The sequence below is a fragment of the Watersipora subatra genome, chromosome 9, assembly GCF_963576615.1.
Source record: "Watersipora subatra chromosome 9, tzWatSuba1.1, whole genome shotgun sequence".
Lineage (NCBI taxonomy): Eukaryota > Metazoa > Bryozoa > Gymnolaemata > Cheilostomatida > Watersiporidae > Watersipora > Watersipora subatra.
The window spans coordinates 31,141,674-31,153,775 of NC_088716.1; the positions used below are offsets into that span (position 1 = coordinate 31,141,674).

General features: G+C 33.4%; 1 protein-coding gene across 2 annotated transcripts in view; it reads left to right on the forward strand.

Annotated features, from left to right (window-relative positions):
• The first annotated feature begins 181 nt into the window (after positions 1-181).
• The window catches only part of LOC137403580 (uncharacterized), a 51,765-nt gene continuing 39,844 nt past the window's right edge, over positions 182-12,102 (forward strand). For both annotated transcript variants that reach the window (XM_068089543.1, XM_068089542.1), the window contains exons 1-5: positions 182-242; positions 2,738-2,803; positions 3,840-3,905; positions 4,611-4,744; positions 5,499-5,682. In XM_068089543.1, the coding sequence (XP_067945644.1) occupies positions 2,779-2,803; positions 3,840-3,905; positions 4,611-4,744; positions 5,499-5,682 (409 nt within the window). In that variant the 5' untranslated portion in view covers positions 182-242; positions 2,738-2,778. The remainder of the gene's footprint in view (positions 243-2,737; positions 2,804-3,839; positions 3,906-4,610; positions 4,745-5,498; positions 5,683-12,102) is intronic.

A 12,102-nucleotide genomic window follows, 5' to 3' on the forward strand; every position in this document is an offset into this window, starting at 1 on the left:
TAAAGTTTTCATAAAATATTGCATTATAATAATTAAAACAATTTTGTTGCATTTTTTAACTTTTAAAATTTGTGACAATCAAAACAAATAACTATCATCACATAGCAACATCATTCATGCAATGCTAATTTCCAATCAGCGGATCAAAATTGTTTTGCGCAAGCGTATCCGCATTATTGCACCAAAGCTCCATGTGAACATGTGTTGTGTAGTATATGCTATATCAAGATTGTGCGTGTATTGTACGTAATAATTATTCTATGTGGCCATTTTTTCTTGTTGAACTTATTTGCTTTGTCTTGTATGATATAAGTACATGTCTTAGCTATTGAATCAATTTGGCAAATAATTTCTCTTTGTTCATCTTTTGGTGAAGTGCAGGCCTACCAACCCAAGATTGGGGCAATGCGTGAGATTTGGGCCAATTGATGTATCAATGATAGTATATATAAAATTGAGGCAAAAGTATCATGCATTTCTCACGCACTTTCATTTTTTGGGTGATTGCGTGAGTCTCACGCCCAATGCGTGAGAGTTGGCAGGTATGGTGAAGTGCATGATTAATATTTTGTAGCCAGTTTAAGCAGCACATCTTTAAGGCTTGGAAATTTTTTCATACTGTTTTACTTATTCAATTGCTTATTTATAATGATTTTTCTCGACGATTTTTTAGGTCACGATCACCTTGTGTGCGTTCTTAAATTACAGGTCTATTGCCTCAGGATTATTATGGGCAATATTTATTGTGGTAATCAATAGTCATATTCTACAATATGTTTTCCAAAAGGTACCATAGCAAGTGAACCAACTGAAAAGCCGTGTACAAAATTAAAATAACTGCAATCAATTCAATTCCCTTCGTTACTTTTTTAGAGAGTTGTTTTGCAACTCATTGCTGCACTTATTTTTATATCCTGCCTACTGCTCAATCCTGATCTGATGATGAACACAACGTGATCTATTGAAACTTTTTTGTTTTGGTCCAACTTTACTATGAAAAGTTATCCAACATGCTAGAGTTTTTTTAAATATTTCAGACCTTTGTCTGTACATAATACAACTGTTGTTAAATATTCAATGAGATGACAGTAAGTTATGAAATCATATAACATATTTTGATTGTTTTTACAGACATTCAAATTCGAAAACAAACTACATTTCTCTTAGCAGAGAAAGGCATTTTAAACACTATTTGTCAGATTATTTATTCAATTTTAATGGCTAACTGTTGCTTTTTTCCCTTTTTTTGTGTTACTATTGTTGTATGGCCTAATTTGAAAAACATTTCTATTTGTGAAATGAAATTATTGCCAATAAAGTACTATATATATATATATATATATATATATATATATATATATATATATACAGTAGATGCAGTATGCACAGTCTCTTGCATGAAAGTGCTCAATATTAAAATAGAGCGATGTAAAATTCTTTTTTACATTTTTCATTTTAAATTTTATATATATATATATATTTGTAAGTTAGTTGTGCAAACAGCTAGTTTGCAAATTAAATATATGCCTCAAGTGTGAACAGGTACAAAGTTTTGAATAAGGTGAATGGCTTAGCTCGAATTTTCTTTAATTGCAGTAAGCAAACTTGCTTTACTTCATAATTCTAAGCATTTGTTGAGGGGATTGGCATACCATAATGAAGGTTTAGCTCATTTTAAAAGCTTTGTAATTAATTTACTAAATTATTTTGATCTTGTGCTTAACCCAAGCTTTCTGTCTAATCCGCAATATTTCTGTATCTTGAGTATACCAAATTAATTAGTACTACATTCGTGTTTTCCTACAGTGCTTTACCACATGAATATGCACCCACTTCTTTAAAACAAGCTGTTTAAAAATATCGATCATCTTTTGATTCGTCGCTTGCTGTGATGAATTGTTACAATTAATGCTGTATGTCTAATCTACCAATAGTGTGCCGGTTAGTTTTATGTTTCGATTAGGACCAAAAACTGATGGGATTACCTGAACTGTTTGTTACTAGCTATATCGAAAACCTTTGGCTGTGAAGACGGCAAACCAGTTTCTTCTTACACTGTTGTGTAAGAATGGATCAGGCAGATGCAATCAAATATTCAACATGTTTTTTCAGCGATGTTTTCACAACTGGACAATAATAATATTCATGAAAATTTGAGTTTTTATGAAGGTGTACTGTGTACGATCTAGCGATACCTGTGACTTTACTAAAGCATTATTTTGTTGGTGAATTCAGATGTTAGATGTATAGTTAGCATCTTTTTAAATGTTGCACAATCACATTTTCTAGGTAATTTTACACTCTGAGAGCGTCCGTTAGAGAAGCCTATCAAAACAATGCGTGTTCAACTATTATCAGAAGGCATTTTTTATATATGTTTTTGTGTTAGCTTTGAATAATGGTTTTTGTGAGAGTCACATTTAAACCCTTTACTTTAGTGTCAAATAATGACTTGGTTTATCATTTAATCTATTAATTGCTGGCAAAACCGTTAACTTTATCTCAACAAACATTTATACATATTGATGGTTTGGATGGAAAACTCATTTTTGGTCTTGCCTGTTTTGATCTGTTTTAGTTGTTTATGGTGTGAAACTACATGTATGATGACACAGTGACTATCATTGTCTTACATTATTTAAACCTATTGCGAATAGCCTTGTATTAAAGTATATAAACACACAATCTTTGTTTAAGCGTTTTGTATCACTGTAATATTTATTTTGTTGTATTGTAGGAGGTTCTTTTCTAGAAACCAACAACTTAATCTAATGTGAGATGGATACATCATCATATGAAAAAGGTATTAGACCTACACCACACATTACACTACTCTCTTTGTCAACCAATGGCTGCCAGAAAATCTATGTGGCGATAATGGCTCTAGTACTAACACTCATAGCAAAGTTAATTAGAGAAATACAGAAAATGCAGAGAAATTCATTGACTTTCTCATTTGGTGAATGCTTAAATTTTGTGTAACAGTATTGGTACAACTCAGTACAGTTGTGATTTACTAGTTAACAAATGTATTTTAAAAGAGTTTGTATCATTTGAGAATAATTGCGCTTTACCTGATTTTCGTTAAATTTAAAGCTTTAAATTATTTTGCCTGAAAGTTGAAACAGCTCGTAAGCTTAATTCATAAGTTTCACAACTTTGAAATGTCTTTACTCTTTTAGTAAACATTGGGAATATGAGTTTAATATTAAATTTCACAGAAATATATACTAGAAGAATGAAACTTCACTGTATCACATAATCACAGAAGCCAGCTGAAGGCTTTAACCTGACCCCCTAGGCCTGACCCTTTAATTAATAGACATACAGTAATTGTTAGTACATGGACAAATAATGAGTGACTGCGAGTAAGTGACCAATTTGTCATTGCTGCAAAAACCCTTTTAGTATTTTTAAAATGATTTGAAGCATTGCAGTCGCCATATCTCCTTTTATTTTAAATTAGTAATTGAAAGTAGCACTAGGCGTTTCTGTTCAAGAGTTAAGCGAGTGATCCTTTGTTTTGCTGTTTGCAATTCAGATTAGGCCTATATAATGTAATTGTGCTATGTTTAAAACACTGTTTTGAAACACTGCTTGATACTGTTACACACTTATGAAGTTTGAATTCGACTGAATCATGCAATGTGGGGTGTTTAGGCTAACTGATCTTAAAAGCGTAATGTCTTATGAAATGAGCACTCAATCAAATAATTGCAAACATATATTGAAGTATTTCACCTTTTTGTCTTATATCTTTCTGTTATATGAGGTTCATCGCATGTATCATCTTGGCCTAATGAACTGCTATTATTTGTTTCATGACTTAAATATTTCAGTAAAAAGGAAAAACAAGAAGAAAGTTGCATCATTAAAACGCAGACAAGAGGCTGATGCTGAGCATAGTGAGTATCTATTATTGTACTGAGTAGAGTTAGTATTTATCTATTAATATTATACTGAGTAGAGTTAGTATTTATCTAATAATATTATACTGAGTAGAGGTAGTATTTATCTATTAATATTATACTGAGTTGAGGTAGTATTTATCTATTAATATTATACTGAGTAGAGGTAGTATTTATCTATTAATATTATACTGAGTAGAGTTAGTATTTATCTATTAATATTATACTGAGTTGAGGTAGTATTTATCTATTAATATTATACTGAGTAGAGGTAGTATTTATCTATTAATATTATACTGAGTAGAGTTAGTATTTATCTATTAATATTATACTGAGTATAGTTAGTATTTATCTATTAATATTATACTGAGTAGAGGTAGTATTTATCTATTAATATTATACTGAGTTGAGGTAGTATTTATCTAATAATATTATACTGAGTTGAGGTAGTATTTATCTATTAATATTATACTGAGTTGAGGTAGTATTTATCTATTAATATTATACTGAGTAGAGTTAGTATTTATCTATTATTATTATACTGAGTAGAGGTAGTGTTTATCTATTAATATTATACTGAGTTGAGGTAGTATTTATCTATTGATATTATACTGAGTTGAGGTAGTATTTATCTATTATTATTATTTTACTGAGTGTACTAAGTTAATTAGAGTCACTTATGCTTTATGTATTCATCTCCAGTGGTGAGTAAAAAAGCAAAGCTTCCTGAAGAAACTCCAAAACCACAGAAACTTGCCCAAAAGAAAAAACTCGTCTCACTAAAGAAGAAGAAAAAGAAGGCATTGAAAGTTAAGCTATCATCAAAACCAACATCAGTATGTTGATTTGATTCACATTTACCCTAAGAACTGCTCTCTGACCTTTTCGTAGTAACTCGGCATCTTTTTCTTTACTCTTGATTGGCCAACTGAAGGTCAGTGACGTTGAACTTTTTAGCTTGAGCGGCTGTTATTTTGCTTTCTGTTTCTCTATGTCACTCCGATGATCGATTGACGAGATCATATATAAGAAGCAATAATTCTGGATTTTGGTGGACATTATCTGCACCATAAATGAATAATAAAAACTGGCATTGTACCCATTTTTATTTTATATTATTGTTTCTATGGAGACAGATCTGTACCACGGAAACTATGGATATTTAGGTAATGTTGTGCGTAATGTTTCAGTTTTTGACTAATATCTAAATATCACTGTTGTAAATGCAACCATTTCCATACAAAGTTATCCCGTTCTAGAAAACTGTAAGGGAGTTTTCGTATTCAAATACATACAACAAAAATTGCTTAATTAGAGTATTTTAAGAAAACAATAAATCATGAACTTCAATTATCCTGTATTGTAAAACTTCTATATTCATAGGGTTTTATACTCAGGACTGAGTTCCTAATGTGACTGAATCCATGATTTCTGCTTAGATAGATTGATAGTAAGTTGTTGGAGTTTTCTGATCATCAAGGAACGCTTTAATTCTCATGGATAGTAGTTTCTTTCCCTGGATGTGTTGTAACGGTTGTTTGAAACAAGATAGACAGAACATATTGTGGACAAATGCTTTGTTTCATATAGGAGTCAGAGACTGGTGAAGAAGATGAAGGATATGAGAATGGTATTAGTTTAGGAAATGAGGCAGATCAAGATCTCCAGTCTGATGGCAGTCATTCCAGCGAAAGCGATGTCTGCTCAGATAAAGAGGAGAGTTCCGAGTCCGAGGCCACAGAAGGTGCATCCCAGATGCCAGCCACTACACCTCGTGAGTCATTTATAGTAGTGCTATATGTATTTTTTGGAGGTGTGTACAGCTATGTAACATGGCTGCTAACCGAGGTCTAGAGCTACAGCTTGAGTTGAATATTAGGGAGCTTTAAAAAATTGTGAATCCTGTCTGTAAAAGGCTTTTTGCTCCTTGTGGTCTGTTCAGCTCTTTTGATACATTTCCCTCCAGGCATTATGTCGACATACAAATCACTCTTCATTATGTTGTGACGGAAAATAACACTAAAGTTGTAAGCTGTAATTAGTTTCTAGTAGTGTAACGCATACTTTAGAAGAGTTAACTTTTGGCATAACACCTTAGCTGGTATTTAGGGTTTTGGTTTCTACGTCCCTCAATAATGGAAATTAACACATCTGCCACAACAGCAAACAAATAAGTGTCTCTATTATGCTTCGCAAAGACCATAAGCCACATTTCTGTATATTTGACTCAACTAGCTGTGCTAACCGGTGTTGTCCGGGTATAAAAATCAGCTTATAATCTGAGAGGTAATGAGTTGCCTGCCATTTGCTATTAGCCTAGCACATTGCCAATGGATAATTTGAGTAAGCTTACTAATAAGAGCTACCCCCCTCCCTACATCGAACTGGCGAATGGGAGGGTCCGAGATCAGATCTTTTGCGGTATGGATTGTTTATTCCAAGATTTTCATAGATATAGACCAGGGGTGTCAAACTCAATTGTAAAAGGGGCCAAAATTCAAAACATACATTAGTTTGTGGGCTGAACAGGATAAACATTTATTTAACCCTTTCAGCCCTAATTGTTTTCCAGTTGTTTTCCCTGGCCTAATTAATTTTTCACACTCAATATTTAATAAAGTGAGGTGTGTTAGATTGAGCATAAATAAAGCTGCGTTTAAGATTAATGAAAATAGTTTTTTGTAACTTGTTGGTAACATTCTTAGCTACATTTTGATACTAATATATACACATTAGGTTAATCTATATAGGATGTTATTGATAAGATTCAAATCGATACTTTTTTTGGAAATCGAAAAGTCTAAGTTTGGCTGCTACTACCAGTCAGCTTTTTGGTTGATAACATTTCAGTAACATATTAGGATGACAAGAAAAGGTGTTATCATCAAGTTGCAAAAAAAAATTTGGAGTTCTAACCAATAGAACTGAAATTATGAGCCTATACGCAATATTATGGCATAATGTAGTTTCCGTTCCATTGTTCAATCAATTGGTATATAAGGTCTATATATCATATTTACATTCTATAAGGACAACATTTATTGCAGTTATGATAATAAACACGAGATGCAAACAACTGGAGTACAAAACTAATATAATTTATCGTTTTTATCACCTAAAATTGTGAAAAGATTTGTCAAATAAAATTTTTTTCTTCGAAAAATTTAAAAGTTATAACAATTTAGTAATTTTGACGTAGTTCAATTGAAACCCACTTTGTGCTACTAATAAACGGTCATAGTGTTGTTGTAGATCGCTGTCACTGCTAAATTCTTCACCTGAACTAATTATTACGTTAGATTGTAAGATTTAGCCGTTGTCTTTCGGCAAACGCATTCAATATGGCGACCTCCAGAGTTGAAGTTTGAAATCTATCACAGGATTTGCCTAGTAAAATGCTTTTATCCAACCACATTTCTGGTATCAAAACAATCCTCAGACTGTTATCTTTCGAAATAAAGCAATAAAAAATGATAAACACAAAAGGAGTATCAATAAAGTTACTCAGAAAGTGTCCCGAAAGTGTTGGCTTCAGGCCCAAGTGTGAACAACTTCTCCCGAAATAGTTGGCATCAGGGGTGAGAGGGTTAACACACTAAAACTAAATGTTTTTAGGAAATAAATACGAATAAAAACAGATGGGAATATTATTCTGAAACAAACTTAAACTGTAAAGGTTGGCTTGCAACAAAATTTATATAACAGTTATTTGGTATCTTAAGATTCACCTTGTTTTGTTCTGTTGTGTTGCAGGTTCAAAATACAGTCAAACATGGATAACTCGCCCACGGATAGCTTGAACACATGGTTAATTCAAACTGTTTCTTTGGTCCGTTTTCACGCAATGATAAATTGCTATAGATAACTTGAACTCAACACTGTTAACTCGAACTGTTTTTTGCCCAACGGCTACCGAAACGGTTGTTATCGCTTTAGAAAATCACTTTATTCCAAGCCATAGAGGTAAACCTCAACTTTTCGTAATTCATAAGCGTCGTTATTACCACCATCGGCAAAATATTTTTGTCAACGACTTTTCTAAAGGTTTGGTGAAATTTGATTTATACCAAACATCCGCTTAGCGATCGCCCTTCGGAAGTGAGGTAATTTTTGCATAAACTTCAAGAAAAATCGGCAAAATTGATCGTGGGTAAAACGCTCAAAAGAAAAAGATGTCTTTTCTTTTGAGCATTTCAACAATGATCAAGTTTTGCCAATGTCAATGTAAAAAACGTCCTGGCAATAATATCACCTCAAACGACGAACCAATCTCAAGTGATAGAAAAATCACTATTCTTTTTGATAAAAACGTTTTAAACTTTACATTTGAAGCATTTAATTTGAAACAAGCCATTTGTGCTTTTGAATTATATTATAGTTTGTATATGTACATGTATCTACTAATAAATAAGTAAATACATGGACTTGTGACAGTGCTCTGATAACTTGGACGCTCTGATAATTCGAACACTTTCGCTCGGTCCCGTAAAGTTCGAGTTATCCATGTTTGACTGTATGTGGAAATGTGATCACAAGCTCTTAAAAGCTCAAAAATGAACAGTTAAAAAACTGGTTGTATGCTGGAACCCCATATTTTGACGACGGATTCAACTCAACTGGGTTATTGTTGTGACACGTAATGTTATCACGTAATGAAATCAAATGCCAATTAAAGGCTCAATATAAAACATCTCGTAGCACTAGTTTATGACAATCACTTCGAGCTCTACCATAAATCCCCTATCAAATATAGATGCTCACTACTTAAACCATAACTGCCACGAACAACTTTTATCGTATTTACTAGGTAAATCAGACATGCTGATTCCGATTTTGTAATCAAAATAAAGATTAGGCCACTAACTTTCAGAGTAATAAAGGATTTTTTATAGCGTTTTAATATCGGTCTCGAAAACAACACGATCGGCATAACAAGCTCCGTCCATAAATACTTGACGTAACCTAGCTTTTTAGGAACAGAAGTTACGTAGAGATGTTTAGACCGATTTAGAATAATAGAGATGGGTGTTTTAAAATCTATTAATATCTAAATCCAGCTTTAAAAATAATATCAGTCTTTTCTGAAAGGTAGATAAGCTATTTAGCATTGCATATTTAAAAAGCGCAATAACAACGCTAGCTCGTGATAAAACCGTGCTTTGTGAGCTCATTTTTCTCGGCGTCCAGCCCATTTAAACGTCATGTAACAAGCTGCGAGCAATTTTAAATAGTTTATATCCCTTTCATAAAAAAACTGAAATTATTTTACAGGCTGGATTTAGATAATAATGGGTTTTATGACACCCATATCTATTATTTTAAATCGGACTAAACTTTCCTAACTTCCGTTTCTGAAAAAGCTAGGTTTCGTCACATATTTATGGGCGGAGCTTGTAATGCCGATTGTGTTGTTTTCGAAACGGATATTGAAACGCTTTAAAAAAGCCTAAATGACTTTGAAGGTTAGTGGACTAATCTTTATTTTGAGTACAAAATCGGAATCAGCGTGTCTGATTTACCTAGTAAATACAATAAAAGTTGTTCGTGACAGTTATGGTTTAAAAGTTTTGTTTCAGCTCGATCTAACCACCTAGTCGTAATCTGATCATGTGACCCATATTTCCTGCTATATGGTGCAAACAATTTCTGCAGCATTTGTTGACTATCACAGGTGACCAACAGGCTCCTCATGTTTATCAGAGGATGATATGCACCCCCTTGAACTAAGGTTAAAAAAATAAACTGATTTTTAGGCTAGGTTTTGAGATATCTGTGCTCAAAGCGACAGCATTACATTGATAATGAAATAGACGCGTAAGGACAATAAACATCGTTTCATTGAATACGAGAAGTATCTTTGTGAAAATATTTTGACGGCTGACGTTGCATTAACGTGTAAACAGAAACAAATTGTGTTCAACTACGTCACATTTGAGCCGTTTTGAGAGGGATTCCAACATATGGCCGTTTTCATGATGGCTGCGATCAGCTGTTCGTTTTTGAGCTTTTAAGAGCTTTTGAGAGCTTGTAATCACACTTCCACATATTTTGGACCTACAACACAGCAGAGTAAGGCATGGTGAATCTTTTGATACCAAATAACTGTAATGTGAATTTTGTTGCAAGTCAGCCTTTAAACTAATTCTATTTATTTTTTGCTCTTCATAAAAATCTCTTAAAAAAATTCCAATTTCTTTGCTCTTATGTCAATGTATATAGAAAATATACTTGAGAATCCCAAAAAGATTTGGCACTCTTTAAAAATATTTCCTATCAAAATTATACAAGTTAGAAATATGGGCACGCTAAACAACATGGAAATATACATAAAATGTGTGCTGTTCAGCAATAACAATTTAAATCATTCAGTTTTCTTTGCTCTTATGACTTTGATCTGATTATATGATCTGACCGAAACAACAAATTTATTTACGTTCATTGTAATGTCCTGTGTTGTGGAGATTCTCAGAATAGACAGCAGCGCTCATCAGGCTAACTGCTATAGACCTTTTAAGCATCAACAACCCTCAAAGTATGCATAAATGCAATCAACTGTAAGCATCAAAATCTACATAAATATATTGTTTATGGTTCATGGTAGACGAAACTTGTTCTTTATTCAACGAACGATATAAAACTCATGACACTACAGATTTCTGTAAGGGACATTGACAGAACAAGAGCTATCACTTCTTTATTGCAATAAGTAGCTTTTGTTCTGTCAATGTGTACTTGGCAGAATCTTTCACAACTGATTCTGTATCTATTTCAACATCTTTATATATGTATAATATTAGAAGATTATTTAGACAGCCTGCCCCATGGTGCTGCTCATCAATGTTTTGATTCGCTTCAATGCAGAAAAGGAGCACTCACTCACTGCATTAGTGGCAGGCGAAACAAAGACTAGATTAGTGAGCCTCTCCACCTCGTCGCTAGCTAGTTGCTATAGACTAGCGATGAAGTTGAGCTATAAGCTAAGAGCGATGAAGCGAGCAATGAACTAGGGTAATTAACGCTAATTTACTTGCAACTAGCATTAGTCGATAGTTGTTGGAAATTCCAAGTGAATGCGCTTAAACTGCAATTCTTAGTACTTGGCCGCCGAAAAGCATTGAAAAGTTGGGGCGGCTCAGCCGCCCAACCGCTCCAGGGAATACGGTTCTGTTAGCGCTTCATATCAATGGGCCATAGATAGCAATAATGTAAAATGATTTTGCGGGCCAGATAAGATTACAAAGCAGGCCGGATGTGGCCCACGGGCCGTGAGTTTGACACATGTGATATAGACGGATGAATAGACAAACTTTGAGAAAAATATGACTTAATGTATGGAATGTGTTATAATTTGAGATTTGTTTCTCACTAAACTAACATATAAACCAACATGAATATTTATAGCAAATACATTTGTTCGAGACAGGACCGCTGCACATCCTTAGCTACCAAATAACATGCTTATTATCTTAGCCATGTGTAATAAGCTGAAACAACATGCTCATTATCTTAGCCATGTGTAGTAATCTGAGACAACATGCTCATTATCTTAGCCATGTGTAGTAAGCTGAAACAACATGCTCATTATCTTAGCCATGTGTAATAAGCTGAAACAACATGCTCATTATCTTAGCCATGTGTAGTAAGCTGAAACAACATGCTCATTATCTTAGCCATGTGTAATAAGCTGAAACAACATGCTCATTATCTTAGCCATGTGTAGTAAGCTGAAACAACATGCTCATTATCTTAGCCATGTGTAATAAGCTGAAACAACATGCTCATTATCTTAGCCATGTGTAATAGACAAGGACCATAATCACACACATAAAATTTCTGAAGTATTTAGTTACTACCAAAACATAGTTATTCACAGTTACAGTAATACCTCTATTTGAATGCCACCTTTAGTCAAACGGCAACACTAATAGAACAACATATATATACTATATGAGAAGGGTTGAACAATACAGTGCCATGACATTCAAATAGATGTTCTACAGTAATTCTGTTCTAATTTTGCCAGACTTTTGTCTGCATGCCCATAAACTGTATGCCAAGTAGTGATAATTAACTTGTTGTTAATAGTCACTTGCACTTTTTATGTTCTGTTCAGGCTAGAATAAAATATACTTGTAGCAGCTAAGTTTACTTGTTTCATAACTTTAGGCATCTGGATTGTTTGCCTTATCATGCT